This window comes from Crocodylus siamensis, chromosome 12 (assembly GCF_052110815.1).
Source record: "Crocodylus siamensis isolate JL-2025a chromosome 12, ASM5211081v1, whole genome shotgun sequence".
Lineage (NCBI taxonomy): Eukaryota > Metazoa > Chordata > Crocodylia > Crocodylidae > Crocodylus > Crocodylus siamensis.
In genome coordinates, this window is record NC_143406.1 from 37,475,904 (window position 1) to 37,492,229 (window position 16,326).

Here is a 16,326-nt window from a genome sequence, read left to right on the forward strand (position 1 = left end):
GGCGGAGCGGAGGAGACACACGGTGACGGGGACAAGCCAAGGGGGCAACACAGGGCGGGGCCGAGCCCTTTGCAGGCCGGACGATGGGCACGGAGCCGCCCGCTCCCCCGCGCTAGCTCTCAGCGCGGGCCGGAGGAGGCGGAAGCGCGTCTCCCTCAGCCTTCCCCAGGCCGCCGCCGGCTGCAACAGCTCCGGCCCGGCCCTGCCCGCCGCGCAGTCCCGGGCGCTGAGGTAGGAGCCGGCGCTGCCCGCGGGGAGGTGGGGATGGCGGCGGCTGCCGTGAGGGGCAGGGGCTGTGCGGCCACCGCTCCGCCTCCTCCTCGTGGGGCCTGGGGCCTCCCCGGGCCGAGCGCACGGGCGACTCCCGCGACAAAACCGACCCGGGGCTTGGGGCGGGCCTGGGGGACCACGCACCGCCTCCCCCCGGTCTGCGTGGGCCCGGCCGCTTGGCGCGGGGCTCGGCTCTAGTGTCAGTGCGGACGGGCGGCGCGGGGAGGGTTGGGGGTGCCGGCGCTGGGCGCGGTTTATTGAACACGAGCCATAAACGCAGCTTTAGGTCCTTGAAGCGCCTTGGACGGTTCCTCCCCCCCCCCCATTTTCTTTGTCGTCCCTGTTGCAGCCCCTGGGCAAAAGGGAAACCCGAGCTGGGAGCCTGATTGTAGCGACAGGGCCGACAGCTTCGAGATAAAGTGTCTGGTCTTTCACCTGTAAGCGCGCTTCTTGAAGTACCCGCAAGTCAGACTTTAGGACGAAAAGTGGTCTTCAAGTTGACGCTCTCCCCACTTAAATTTTCACACTTTGGGGAACAGGGCACTTTTTTTAATGAAGATTGAACTGATAAACTAAGAAGGTGAGAGGCATTTTTCTGTTCAGGGGAAAAAAAATTGTTTTTTGTACTTGAGGGCAATGTAAGTGAGGTGTTGAGGAACTGGAATGACTGGATTGAAATGTTTTGCAATACGTGGCCTATATAGGACGTGCTGAAGTCCATATTCAGCATCTTTCTCGTTCCTCTGCTTTAAATAAGAAAAAAATGTTCCTCTAATTATACACACGCCTGTCAGTAACTTCACGTTAATTGTTAAGGAGGTTGAATGGCCAAGCCGGCGTTGATTGTCCTGAAGAAGGTTCAAGAACAACCCTGAAGGCTCCAACATGTCAAAAGAAATGCAAGAGCTGCAGAAGCAGTGGCGCTTCATGATGAAATCCATCCACAGCAACACCAACGTGGGTTTCAGATTCGGTTATTATTTGATAAGAGTGTGTTTACATAATGCTTCTCCAGCTGTCTTTGCTTGGATGTCACACCTCATTTTATGATAAGGATGTAATTACAAAAGTCAAATTTGAATTTGTCATCATGAGAAAATTAGATCCCCTCTTTTTTTTTTAAAGAGGGCATGGTGAAGGAACAAGCCACCATAATGTACTTTTAACGTAAAAGCATTTCTATGGGATTCATTAAAGTAGGTAGCATCTGAATGGCTCACAACAGGCAGTAAACATTTATCCCCATTTTACATACAAGGACACTTGAAGCATAAATTTGGAATTCAGATATAGTAGTATAACATTTTAAGAGGTGTTGTATCTCTTTAACTATATCAATATAATTAAGATAAGTATAATTAAAGCAGTACAACTTTGTAGTGTAGATCCATCTGTGGAGTCCTTAAGGTTCAAGGGAGGGCAATTTATGGATCTGCTACTACCATGTAGCCCCTGAAAACAAATTGTTTTTGCACCTGTTGTAGTGTGACCTAAAGCCTGTTAAACGACTTTCAACATTGAAACAAATGTAAATCACTGGATTAAAAATTACAGCTGGTAAAAAAACCGATACACTATAAACTTGCAGTAAAACATTTACTGTTAGTTTTTTACTGTTATTTATAGCACGGTTCATCTGTATCACATATATTTAACAAAATATCTTTTGTAAATTATCTTATGCTATTAGTGAGGACTCTTGCTTCCATATTGGTTTTTTCCCCCTTTGTTTTCAAGCACTTATGTTCTAGCTTCTATATTTAGGTGTACTAAAATACATTTGATTTAGCAAAATAGATTATGTATCGCCACGTCTACTTTGACATGTGCTGCAAAACTGTTTCCTTGATGTGCCACTCATAATAGAATTTGTCAGGCATTCATATACAAGGATGGTGAGTACAGTGCAAATATGTACTGAGACAGACGGTTCTCCGTGCTTCTGACATTGAGCAGCCATTGCCTCTAACATGAATTAATCTAACATGAATTAATCACTCTGTGTACTTACAGAATTATTGTACCCAAAATTTCATTAAAATAGTTTAAGATCATAAAAGATTTATGAAGCAAACACCTAATCTAATTCCACTTTTCTTCTTTCAATCCCCTACAGGTTGTTGCTTTCATGAATTCTCGAATTGGCCAATACTTAGATGATCATCCTTTTGTTGCCTTGTCGCTGTTGGTGTTTATTGCAGTTTCTGCTATTCCTGTTGCATTCTTTCTGATGTTTGTGGTTACAACAGCTGTCATGGCCTGTATTGGGGTTATAATCATGGAAGGTATTTTATTTATTTTCTTTCCTCTTTTAAGCCTTTTCTTATTTTCAGGATTTTCCTTTCTCTCTCCTTTTTCATGTACAGCTCTTGATCCAACCAAATTAAAAAGATTTTTTCTGAAGTTCTCAGCTTTCAGCATCAACAAAAGTCTTAATGCTGGAATAATAATCCAATTAAAAAAGGAAATAGGATTTCCCTGTCTTGGGTACAGTTAATCCCAGTGCAGATGCTGTTAAATCACTTATCTTTGCCTTGGATACCTTTCATCTCTGGCCTGCAAGGAGATTTATGAAGAGCATATTCCATGGGATTTTTCCTTTTAGATGATAACAGATAGTATGTACTGAAACTTCTCTTCTGAAGAATACCTCCACATAACCTGTCTTCCACCAGCTATGTAGGCCTAATCATTTACTTCACCCCAATCCAAGGACGGGTCACTGTGGGCCAGAGAATCCACCTGGGAGAACAAATAAGAGGCCAGCATTTGGTGTAAGAGGAATGCACATGGCTGTAATGGCTGTATTACCTTTCCATGGTGGAGAAGGACAGCCAGGGAGGTCCAGGCCAATGCAGTTTTAGAGTATTCAGGTCTGAGTCCCAGAGATGCTAAGCCCCTGTGCTGAATCTCTTAGCCTCCTTTGATCCCTGGAGACCTGAACAAAGCCTGCTAAAAATAAACATCACTCCCCAAAACTGATCAGAGAAAAACTCTGTAGAGAGACTGCCACTCCTTAAAGGATGTCATACAACTGGGGATCTTCGGTCTTTGACCTGCATTGTGAACAGAACTAATGTGCACTGCTAAACTACTGCTGGTCTGAATTTAGGATTGCAGTAGACCTGCAGCTAATACTTACTTTGTTTTCAGTATGTACTTGATGTACAATAGTATGTACAGTATTCATGCAAGTAACAAATTGGTTCTTCCTTGCTAGGTGTTGTAATATCAGCAGGTGGAATAGCTCTTCTTTGTGTGCTCGGTGGCCTAGGGCTGCTTTCCTTGGCAGTTTCTGGAGTAATGAGTATTTGTTACATATCACTTACAACTCTGATCAACTACTGGTACACTCCAAAGTAAGTATCAACATTTCACTCTGTACAGTAATGTCACATTTTAACTGTAGTTTCACATACTACCTTGTATGTTAAAGTAGTGGATAATTTGTTGCTTGGAGTAATAATAAACATCAGCTTTGAATACTGTAGTATTTCTGGTTACCCTTAGAAGAATTAATATTGGGACCTTCAGACCCTGTTTTCTTTGTAAGGAAAAGGAGGAAGAAATAGTTGTCAGGTGTGTCTTGTGTAAGTCTAGAAACAGACATCACCAGTGAAGTGGCTATGTCCCAGCACAGCTGATCTGCTTTACTGGGTGAAGCACGCACCTCTTGATCTTGCCCTGCTTGTAAAGACATGCCCCCAGCAACCTCTGAGGTTACCAAAGATTGTCAGGGGTACATTAAGCCAGGACACTCCAGTACAGTCCCAGGCCTGGGCTTCCAATCAGCTGATTCACAGTCTCAGCCCCTGGCTCCCAGCAGAGCAAGTTCAGTACTCTGGTGAAGTCCGAGGGATGGGATTGCCAATCAGCTAATTGGCAGCCCCAGCCCTGGGACTACATCGGTGTGTCCCAGCTTTCCCTGCATGCAGAAACATACCCCCAGCACTCTCTAGGCAAGTCTCTAGAAGCAACAAAAGTTGAGGTTCCTATTTCCAGAGCGTCGCCATGGAGATTGCCAAGTGGTTAAAATTCAGTATGTGCTCCCTGGTCTTGAGGGGCCTAATTCTGTGCAGGAATTGGCAGGATATACAGGATTGGCCCTTCGAGCCCAGGAAGTGCCTGCCCAGGGCAATGGGAGAGCACAGGCAGCTCTGGGCTGTCAGCACTCTCCCATCATAAAGCAAATAGATGTCTGCTGCAATAAATAGTACAATTTATTACTACCTTTATCGCCACTACCTTCTGGCGTGATGGATGCCTGTTTGCTATCTCTTTGTGCCACTGTAAATATTTGTGTGGCTGCACAAAGCAACATCTGTTTCTACCCTGATTAACTTTATGCTGCATTAGTAAATACAAACAGTTAAAATGCTTTACATGGTAATGGTCTAACAAAGTTCAAAGATTGCTTTAGATTTTAGGGGTGTGAATGTGCTCAATTGAAATGAGTTAAACCACTTTGAAGAAACATGATTACAGGAATGTTCTCTTTTAAAAGAAAACAAACTTATCTACTAAAGCTTTTATTTCTCCCTCAGCTTTCTAGAAACTCAGGTACAATTTTAGCGATGGGTCAGGTTTCAATCATTTGACATTAAATTTGCAAGTCCTACAGCATCCTTGGCATTTTTACTGTTACTAATTTCTTAAATTACTAATGCTGAAGAAACTTGAATAACTAAAAGGCCTCTTACATATGTATAATTTTTCTTTACTTCGTACACTTATCACCTCAGAAAAAGAAAATAGAATAATTTTACTTCGTTTATAGCAAGATTTGCTTTATGGTTCTCCCACATTAATACTGTTATGCAACATTTGTGTAGCAGTTACTGTAAGACAATAGCTATTTGAAAAACAAAACAAGAAGAACTTTTTAGGAGCATTATGGAGGCACTCGCTAGTCTTAGGTTTTGTAAAATTTATCATTTATATTTATGTTGTAATTGATATCTTGGCCAAAGTTAGTCTGAGAGGATTCCTTCTAACCAGCCAGTCATCTTTTCCCAGCATGCAACCTTGAGAGGAAATATTTGAGCCCAGCTACTCTACAAATGCAACTAAGTCAGGACTCATTTTATAGTGTCAGTCGGACCTTAACCACATTCTGTAATTAAGCCAAAGCCTTCAGAGTTCTGCAGAGTACAGTGAAGGTCCTGGCTATACAAAAACAGGAATCATGTTTTTAACTGAGTCTGGAACAAGTGCATTGTAAGTGGTGCAATAGACTGTATTACCTGTATATTTAAATGTGGGGAGTCATGTTTACATGTGACTTGTATCTTTGTGAGGATTGCAAATAGCCTGCTTTTATTACTACTCAAAAATAGTTCTATCCAGTAGCACTTTGGCTCCAGATCACCCTTTCCAGGGAGACATGATGAAGGGAGGAAACCTTTGAGATCCCTTCTCAGTATTTTCCTGAGCCTGTACCATCAGTACAGCAGTGCCTCTTCTATGTCCCCCACCCATGGATCTTATGAGATTTGCAGAAACAAAAGGCTACTATGCCTCTTCCAGAAGATTTCTGAACATTTAGCAATGTCTACTCAAAAAGCGATAATATGTCTGTTAGTCTTCATGTTGCTCAGCTTAGTCTTGGTGAGAAAGCAAAACCTTTTGTGAAAGCAAAAGGCAATAAAAAAGCATTGTTCTATTCTACAGAAGTCAAGCAATGGAACAAGAAGCAAATGGAAATGGTTTCTCACTGAAGAGTTCTCCCATCTCTGACCCTTCTGTCAATAACAAGAGCAAATAAATGGGACCTTTCCATCTTTTCTGATATGCCTTGATTGTTCAGTTCTGAATTTAGACATCTTACTCATTTACCTGTTTAATAGTCAAGTTTTGTGTGAAGTTTGTGGAAACAGAATCAATATGCATCTTTGGTTGTCACTGTAAAATGGTGTAAAATGAACGGTAACTCATCAAGAGTCAGTGCGCTGTGATATTAAATACAGACCCTGGGAAGCAATCCCTGTTAATATGGTGTGGGATTATAACTAGTACTAACTTCCACTAAAGTTGGTGGCAGACCGAGTGAGGAAGGACTGCGCACTTCAGATTTTAAACATTGGTGTCAGAATACTAACAACCAATAGATGGGGAATCAAAGTAGAATGTCTTTAATGAATCCTTGTGGCACCTGAATGTTTTTTACATATGGAAAATAACATTGCCCAGCAACAGTGATGCTTATGAATGTTAAAAATTAATTTCAAGCCTTAGCAATTTTTTTCAAAGTACTTGTGTGTTGAAAAACTAAGCTTGTCTCATATTAATTGTGTGCATTGTTGGAAAAGCAAAGTAAGAGAGGGGTTTGCTATGTATAACTGATCATCTAAGCTTTTACATACACTTGAATGTTACATTATTCAGAAAGGTTATCTTCCTTGTTTTTCCTTCCCACAGCATGTGGTATGGCCCTGGTGTTTTGCCTTATATTTAAAAATGTCTATTTTATTTGAGTTTTTGTTCTCTGTTTATGCATCTTTGGTGTGAGCCTTTATTACATTTTGTAGTTACTGTAAGCATTTTCTTTTAAGCAGTAACCAGGTATCTCTAAGATATTTAGTTTAATAAAGTGCTATTTATTTATGTGTTTTTGTTTTTGTCGTTCAGTCCTCACTGAAATAAAAAGTTAAAAGAAAATTCCTTAACATTAAAATTTAACTCTGTGTTACTGTAATCTGGTAGATTATTTCTAAATAAATTTCACAGCCCCAAATTGTAGTTGGCTTGCCATTCCTCAGGGACACTCCACTCAACTTGTCTTCAAAGGAGAAGCATAATCCTTGATTCTCAGTCAGTATAACATGGTACAGTACTCCCTGCGTTACAGTCAAAACCCTCCCTCGTTAGGGAGGTGCCAATTTACCTCTGTCCCATGCAGTTTTTGAACTAGGCAGAAATCCTCTAGCCTAAACTAATAGGTTGGATTTAAAACATTAACACAGGCTCTTTAATTTAAATTAACATAATGTAACATCATGTAATAAATCTCTTCTTGCTTCTTGTGCATGTCTCATTTCAGCACTTTATATATTTCAAAGACTACTTGATCTTTGATAGCGTCAGAATATTGCTCTAGTCTTTTTGCTTGATGATTGCATTATCAGATAATACATTATATTTAATGAAATGACACTGGGACACAGTTTTCACTTCAGTTTTTCTCTGCTAGAAAGCATAGGTGTTGGTACCTCTTGAGTAAGGGGGGGGCACATGCCCCCCCCCACACCAGTCATTGACTGGGGGCGGTCCCCAAGCGGCCGATCCCACTGGCCGGAGGGGGTGTCCTCTGCAACTCACCCAACTGACCGGGGGGGTGGGAGGGAGTGTTCTCCACATGCAATCTCACTCACCATAAAAGCGGCCACACCGCTTCCAGAACTCCCACAGCCACTTCTGAAAGCAGCACGACTGCTTTTAGTGGTGGCCCTGCTCCTTGGCTGGTGCTCCCGCTGGCCCCCCTACCCGCCACCTAAACAGGGAGTGCGGCCTAATGGGGTACACGGAGCTCTTGGGGTACACATTCACCCCCTATGCATCACCTCTGCTAGAAAGTTTGTCATGTAAATTTGCAAGGATGAGGCCAACCTCAGCTGTACACTGTAGTCCTAATTCAGTAAAGTGTTAGATATTTGCAGGATTGGCATCCATAAGGAGAAACTCCCCTTTCTAATATAATAAGTATAAACCAAGTGGGTTTTTACTGTACCACCTGTGCTTCATAATAAGATCATTTCAATATTGGTGCACTTTCTTTTAAGCCTCAAGTCTTTTTAGCTACAGAACTATCAAAACATGAACAGGAAAAAAACAATCCTGCCACTATTTTAGTCATTATTCTGGAAAAGACTATAGTGGGAATTTATTTACCTAAATTTAACAAACAAAACCTTTATAAACAAACTTTAACAAACAAAACCTTATACTAAGACTGGACAATTTCATCCCACAAAACAGAAGGGGTATTCTTTTATTTACATGCGTAAACACTAGGGGTGTACTGATGGAGATTTTTTGGGCCAATACCAATGGCAGATTTTTAAGGAGGCATATCAGCCGATACCAGTCTGATTTCTGATACACAGCCCAGCAGCTTGAAGAGCAATGTCCAGCTGGTAAGTCTGTTGTGGTAGAAGGGGAGGGTGAAGGAAAGGCAGGGTGGCAGATGGAGGCCCCTTCAGGGAGGGAGGGAGTGGGGCTAGCACAGGTGCTGCCCAGCTGGGGTGGGGCAGGGGATGGAGCTGTGGCTCATCCCAGTGTGTGCACCCTGGGAGGCAAGGGGGGGGGGGTGGCTATAGGGCAGCTGCTGCTGTGGGCTGGGGCCAGAGCTGTTGGGCTCTTTCCGGCAGAGGCTGAGCTGGGCTGCACTCAGCACAGGTGGCAGAGCTGGGAGGCAAGATTGAGGGGGGCTACAGCAAATTTTGGGCTGGCTCTACCCTATGCCCCAGCCCCCCCCAGCTGGGCAGCACTTCCCCCAGCCCCACTCCTTCCCTCCCTCACTGCGGGGCCTCAATCTGCCCCCCTATGCACCTTCCCTTTCCCCATACCAGACTTACCAGCTGGACACAGCTCTACAAGCTACTGGGCTGTGCCCCTGGCCCCGTGCATGCTGCAACTGCATTCATGCATGGGGTATTTATTGACCGCATCAGGCAAAAAAGCTGATTTCCAATATAGTCAATTTTCTTTATCGGTGCTAATCCAATATCAGACCAATGTATTGGTGCATCTCTAGTAAACACTATGCAGCTTTAACTCTATTAGCTGCTGCTCCAATGTGAAGACCAGGACTTCAGCTGTCATAAATCATTGCAGTTATGACAGTTTATATTACTTGATGATCCTGGGAAAACGTAACATTCCTGCAGACTGTTGCACTTTTATTATGACTTAGTGCTAACTAGCAATAAGAATTCACATCACAGCTGTACTCGATGCAACCTAGCAGCAAGTTTTTATTATGTACATGTCTGCCATCTGCCTCACTAGCTTTACATGCCAGCTTTCAAAAGAAAAGTGTGTTTGAAGTGAATCTTTCAACAGAGGCTGCTGTATCTACATTTGTGCCAGCTTTCAATTCTTGCAAAGAGATGATAAAAGCAAACGTTTTTCCTTTGTGAGTGGAGAAACAGTGGATCTCAGTAAGGACACAGCATTGTAATGAAAATATTGATAAGTGGTAATTGGATTGCACTGGTGACAAGAAACTAATTGGAATCACAGCGACTTGGTAGATTTTTAAGTGCGGTCTGTTCTCTTGGTAGACTTTTTCTTGCGTGCTGATACTGTGGCAGAATCTTGTGTATAACAAGGGCAAACCTATCTCAGAGGAGAGAGAGCAAAAGAGCAGGTAGGATCTGCTTTAAAGCCACTTTTCCCCTCAATTAAAGTATTCCTGAGGCAAGTTAACATTTGAAATGCCAACAGGTCAGCACTAATGCTTTTCCTGTCACAGACCCAACTTTATTTTCCTGTGTAAATACCATCATGCTCCAGAACTGCAGTGAGCCAAGAGAGGATGCTGCCTACACATTTTAAAGAGGCTCCACGGCACAGAGGAACCTATGAGGCCTGACATGTAGAAGAACAGGGTGTTTGGCTAGTAAATGGACTGTATTCTTCCAGGTGCCAAAAGACTGACCATTTTAGGAACTGTGACATTTTAGGGTAGTGGGAGCAGTAGTGGTGATGGTAGAAATGTTGTGGTTATCTAGAAACAGATTTTGAATTCTCATTATTCTGATCATCATCTCGTCTTTCTTCCCATAACTGCTCAGTAGCCACCATTGTTAGAGCCATTATCCCTACTATATAATTTCATCTTTCAAATTATCAAGTAGTAATACCTTGAAATCTAGGAGAACTGGGTGCTAAGAACCATCCTGCTGTTGAAGCAGTGAGAGCAGCAAGATCATACTCTGAATGACCCAGTTTTAAACATAGGTCATTCCCTCCCTGTTTTACCTTTTCAATGTGTGTGTGTTTATTACAGGTTCATTTCAAACTTCAGTAGTTTCATACAAGCACTAAAAAAAAAAATCCCCAAACTGACTCCCATCCTCTCTGAGCAGTGCCTGCCTGACTTGCCTTAAGCAGGTCTTGGTTATCACATTCCAGAGATGCTCCAACATGTCCTTTGCTTCACTGGACAGGACATTGGACGGGAGAGAGGACTGAGGGGACAGAGAATGATGCACTGCAACTTGGCAGACTTAGGCAGAGAAATCCTACAATTCCCGCTCTCTTTACTTTCCATTTCTGGTCAGCCTGTTGTTTCCGCGTCAAAAAACTAAAGGAAATGAATCCAAACCCTGCTACATACAGCTGAAGTTTCATTAATTGTTAGCTTTTTAATTATTTTTTTAGGCTGGCAATGCCATTAAACTGTTCATATTGACATCTTCCTTGAAGGCAAAAGTTGCACTGTCCATTGAAAACCTCCCATTTATATGAAGTTTGGTTTATTTATCTCCTTGCCCCAGTTCCCTTCCTTCGAGCACGAGTTCCTTGCAGTGATTGGATCCCTTGATGGACTGAGCTTTCCACACTAAAGAAATGAAACTCTGCTTCTCTGCTCTCCCTGCTAGTGTGTTAAGAGGCATTCTGCTGACAGCCTGATGATAGGCACTTTGCCTCATTACATTCGGGTGACAGTTTCGCTTGGCGGTGGTGCAGGGAGTCAGAGCTTTACAGCTGCTCTTTAGCCTACACAGCCACCTCTGCTGATTCTCAGAGCAGCAGATTTCAGCAGTTCCACAGGATCTCCAAGGAATCAGCCACCTTTCTTCTTCCATAAGAAACATCAGCACTATGACATCCTCAAACCACTGACTGGGTCCAATTGCTGCTGAGGGATGGATTTCAAAACAAATCATTCGGAGAGCTTGAACGACTGTCCCCCTAACATCTCCAAAGGTGTGCAAAACTTTTCCTTGGCTGGTGAGTACAATGAGTAAGTGAAAATATATAGTGGTGAGTGCTGAAATGGCTTTGTATCTGGGGAGTGGGAACAGCTAATCACTTTTCTGAAAGCTAAGTGGTAGGATTAGGGATATTATGAATATACTGCACAATTAAGCAGCATGCATATTATATAGATAGAGACATGAATGTATGTATACACATGTATGCACATAAAATGAATGTGGGGTGTATACATACACAATGGATGTGTATGTGTTTGTATGTGTTTATGTGTAATCCCTGCATATATACACATTCCCACAACTATATACTGACAGACCAAATGCAAATATTGACTACATGTGCTGCACCTATAAGCTCTGTTTACATATAGAGTGTGTAGATATGTCTGGTTTTCACATGTGTGAATAAAAGCAGATTTATATGTATATATAAAATACATACATCATTATATGCAGAGATGGAAATACGTCCTTTTTATATTGTTTCTATTACCTTATCTGTTGTGCTCCTACCATCTGTTGGACTCTGCCTATGCTCTGTCTCTGCAGGTGAGCCAGGTAGGGTGAGCTATGCCAGCTTCATTATGCCTACCCTGTTTGGTATCATCTGCCTCCTGGGTATCTTTGGCAACAGCCTGGTGATCTGCAGAGTCTTTAAGAAATCCAGCCCCAACAGCAGCGTCCCAGATATCTTCATCATCAGCCTCTCCATGGTGGACCTGCTCTTCCTCTTGGGCATGCCCTTCCTCATCCACCAGCTGCTGGGCAATGGAGCCTGGCACTTTGGGGAGACTATGTGCACCATCATCACTGCCCTGGATGCCAACAGCCAGTTCACCAGCACCTACATCCTCACTGCCATGTCCATTGACCGCTATCTAGCCACTGTGTATCCCTTCACCTCCACTCGCTTCAGGAAGCCCCCTGTGGCCATCCTTGTCATCTGTGGACTCTGGGCCCTCTCTTTCCTCAGCATCACTCCAGTATGGATGTATGCCCAGCTCATCCCTCTGCCTGGAGGGCTGCGTGGCTGTGGGATTCAGCTGCCAGACCCACAGAGGGACATTTACTGGTACACCCTCTACCAATTCTTCCTGGTCTTTGCCATTCCTTTTGCCCTCATCACTGTGGCATACAGAAGGATCCTGCTTAGGATGGCCAGGTCCTCAGAGGCACTCACTGGCCAGAGAGGTGCCAGGACCCGCACCAAGAAAGTGACCCGCATAGCTATTGCCATCTGCCTGGCCTTCTTCATCTGCTGGGCACCTTTTCATGTTCTGCAGCTGGTACAGCTAGCCATGAGTCACCCTACCCTGCCCTTCTACTATGCATACAATGTGGCCATCAGCCTGGGTTATGCCAACAGCTGCCTGAACCCCTTCATCTACATTCTTCTGGGCCAGAACTTCCGCAGGAAGTTGGTTGTCTCCGTCCGGCCTGCAGCTGCAGGAGAAGAGGCTTCCCCAAATGAAGACAAGAATGCACGAGGGGACCCTAGCGAGTCAGGGCAGCCACTGTTGCACCTGGTCTCTGTCTCCAGCAGGTAGAGAGACCTGAAGGGAATGGGAGAGCCTCACACAGCCTTGGCCAGAGCTGCTGCACCTGTGCCAGTTATAAACATTCCCTTCCTTCCCTCACTGGACATGCACACACATAGGTGGATCCAAAATGTTATAAAAGGGGCTGCAGGAGCAGCCACTGGTATGGCATGGGTGGCTGTACCCCCACTCCTAGCTCCCCCACCCGGGATGGGCAGACCACACTGCAGGAGCAGCAGCTGGAGTCTTTAAGTCCCCAAATCAGGTAAGAATCAGAGTCACTCTCCACATGAGGATCCCCTCCTTTCCTCTCCATGATCAGCAACACAGTTTCTCCCCCACGTTTGCTCCTCCGCCACCACCTGCCACTGACACTGTCCCCAGCTGCCCTGGGAGAGCTCCAGAGCTGCTTCTGCCCCACTCCAGCAGGGCTGCGTGGGGAGTCAGGCTCAGCTGGACACAGTGGCAGCAGCAGCAGCAGCAGGCAAGTTACCCCTCCCTGAGCCTGCTTCTGGGCTGGCAGGGAACACAATGGGGAGAAATTAGGCAGGGAGGAAGAACCTGCTTGCCACTGATGTTGTCTCTTGCTGAGCCCAGCTCCCCATGCAGCTTGACTGGAGCAGGACAGGAGCAGCTCTGGAGCTCCCCCAATTCCAGAGCAGCTGGGAACAGAGGCAGCAGCTGGAAGGGGAGGGGGCAAATGGAAGGAGAAGGGAGGGAATGTGCCACTGAACACAGATGGGGGAAAGCAGGGAGGAATTATCTGCTTCAGGGGCTTTAAAAAAGTTCCCAGCTGCTCCCACAGCATGGTCTGAAAGGGGAGTGCAACTGCACTCACACTGGAAACACCCCTGCACACACACACTCAACTTCTATGGACTGACCCTCCAGAGCTGATCTTGGCTTCTCTGAGCAGCATAGAGATTTCTATAGGGTCAGCAGTTGGGCTGGGGTTCTAGCTGTCACTGATCCAATTTACACGCTCACTTTCAGCTTTCCCCAGGTAGAAATGAATTATTTCTCCAGCCTTCCCCCCAGCATATGACAGCCGGTTCACAGTACCCTCACAAAAAGTCCCAGGCACTAATTAGTTCAATCTTGTCATTAAACGCCATACAAGCGATGTGCCAGGATGCAGAGGCACTACCATAATACTAAATTTGAAGTGAGTTTCAATACAGTTTCTTGCTTTAAGCACATTAAGAAAAAAGGCTGAAGATCATCTCTGATCTTTTTCCCTCTGGGTGCAGACCAGGGTGCAGCAGCTGAGAATGTCATTGTTGCATTGCTTAGAAAAGGTATAGTGCAACAACAGTTCTCTCAGCTGCTCTAAACAATGAAACAACAGGCTTGTCAGCTGCTCTACTGATATTAATCCATCTACGTGTGATCATCATTAACAGTGGCTTATCATTTGCTGTCATTTTATAATCTTGAGAATTGGCCTGTTTCTAGCACAATCAACTGCTGAAGCACCTGGAGAATAACTTCAAATGCATTTCAAATGAAAAACAACCAAAAAGCCCGTTCACAGTTCCTCCGAGAAGCGTTTCTGAACTGTATTTTTGCAGAACTACAGCAACACGAGTTGCAACGAGACACTGTCTCAAAATAATAATTGGATGCTATTTGCATCATTAAAAAGCACTGGCAGTATATCTTATCCACGTTACCATCACCAAGGCACTTTCCCAAAGGACTGAAGCAATTCTTTAACAAAGGTAGATCTCCAAAGCACTACGGCACAGATTTTCAAGAGTCATTTTGTGCAACTCAGATTTTTGATGCCCAACTACAGATACTTTAAAGGTGGCCAGTTTTCAAAGACTGAGTACCAAACCTCTGAAAACTGAGCCTCTTTAAAGTATCTCCATTTGGGCACCCAAAAATCACCAGGCATTTACTTGAAAACACCAGCTATTATTCTTATGAATACAGTAGCAAGTGCCTAGAGCCTTAAAGATAATAGAGAATGGAAAAGGAAAGAAAATTAACGTTTCTATAGTACTCATCTTTCCTACCATTTATCAAAATTTATATTCAAAATCTAGGCTTCTTTGGTATTTTTAAGGAGTCTGCTTTTTAATAGTCGGTCAATAATATCAGTGTAAGGTAAGCCTCATAAAAACAAAATCAAATTTCTTTATCAAGTTTTATGTAACTAGAACTGTAAAACAACCAAAATCATTTTCCAAAGCATTTTCTTGTAGAAGTTACTAATGATGATTTGATCCCTGACTTACTCTGTTCAGGTTTGTAAATGGAGCTCATTATTGTAGTTTTCAAATCTGTATCAAGAGACAGAAGAAATGCATTGTTGATTATTTTATATGCACTGTCTTAATCTAAATTGCGATTAGCCCCCCAGGAGCTATTCAGTTAGTTTAGACAATTTAATGGCATGCTGAGTCAACATACAACCGTTCAAAACCAGTGGGGTCCCTCAAGGCTCTGTCCTTGGACCCATACTGTTCAACATCTTCATTAATGATGTGGACACCGGAGTCAGGAGTGGACTGGCCAAGTTCGCCAATGCCACCAAACTTTGGGGCAAAGCATCCACGCCAGAAGATAGGCGGGTGATCCAGGCTGACCTGGACAAGCTCAGCAAATGGGCAGACGAGAACCTGATGGTGTTTAACACCGAAAAATGCAAGGTTCTCCACCTTGGGAGGAAAAACCTGCAGCATCCTTATAGGCTCGGCAGTGCTACGTTGGACAGCACTACAGAAGAAAGAGACTTGGGGGTCATCATTGATCACAAGATGAACATGAGCCTCCAATGCGATGCTGCAGCTAGTAAAGCGACCAAAACGCTGGCTTGCATCTATAGCTGCTTCTCGAGCAAATCCCGGGATGTCATTCTCCCCTTGTACTCGGCCTTGGTGAGGCCGCAGCTGCAGTACTGCATCCAGTTTTGGGCTCCACAATTCAAAAAGGATGTGGAGAAGCTTGAGTCCAGAGGAGAGCCACGCGCATGATCAGAGGTCAGGAAAACAGATCTTACGATGACAGGCTGAGAGTCATGGGACTCTTTAGCCTGGAAAAGCATAGGCTCAGGGGTGATCTGATGGCCACCCATAAGTTTGTCAGGGGTGACCACCAGGATCTGGGGGAACGTCTGTTCACCAGAGCGCCCCAAGGGATGACTAGGTCGAACGGTCACAAACTCCTGCAAGACCGTTTCAGGCTGGACATAAGGAAGAATTTCTTTACTGTCCGAGCCCCCAAGGTCTGGAACAGTCTGCCAGCGGAGGTGGTTCAAGCACCTACATTGAACACCTTCAGGAGTAAATTGGATGCTTATCTTGCTGGGATCCTATGACCCCAGCTGACTTCCTGCCCTTTGGGCAGGGGGCTGGACTCGATGATCTCCTGAGGTCCCTTCCAGCCCTGATGTCTATGATGTCTATGAAAAGAGCCACAGCACCAGGAATTTCCCCAGGCTGGATCATCTCCAGGAGACTCCACAGAAACAACAACAAAGCCCCAGGCCCTAATATTCTCTTTTCATTTGTCTCCATGAGCTGAAAGAGACATCATGTCTCAACCCTTTCCTCCTGCACGGGGGTCCC

General features: G+C 44.4%; 2 protein-coding genes across 3 annotated transcripts; both read left to right on the plus strand.

Moving 5' to 3' along the window:
* Positions 1–81: 81 nt before the first annotated feature.
* On the plus strand, positions 82–7,003 carry LDAF1 (lipid droplet assembly factor 1). 2 transcript variants are annotated; one of them, XM_090024154.1, is made up of 5 exons: positions 82–231; positions 1,087–1,227; positions 2,387–2,555; positions 3,491–3,629; positions 5,941–7,003. In XM_090024154.1, exons 2-5 carry the CDS (start codon positions 1,156–1,158, stop codon positions 6,032–6,034), a joined length of 474 nt encoding a protein of 157 aa, XP_089880280.1. In that variant the 5' UTR covers positions 82–231; positions 1,087–1,155; the 3' UTR covers positions 6,035–7,003. The 2 variants fall into 2 exon arrangements, with proteins under 2 accessions (XP_089880280.1, XP_089880281.1); XM_090024155.1 differs by lacking the exon at positions 82–231 and adding an exon at positions 519–850.
* A 4,138-nt stretch (positions 7,004–11,141) lies between these two features.
* Positions 11,142–12,760, plus strand: LOC149854930 (melanin-concentrating hormone receptor 1-like). The gene is made up of 2 exons (XM_090024060.1): positions 11,142–11,226; positions 11,763–12,760. The coding sequence occupies exons 1-2, from the start codon at positions 11,142–11,144 to the stop codon at positions 12,758–12,760; spliced, it is 1,083 nt and encodes a 360-aa protein (XP_089880186.1).
* Positions 12,761–16,326: the final 3,566 nt, after the last annotated feature.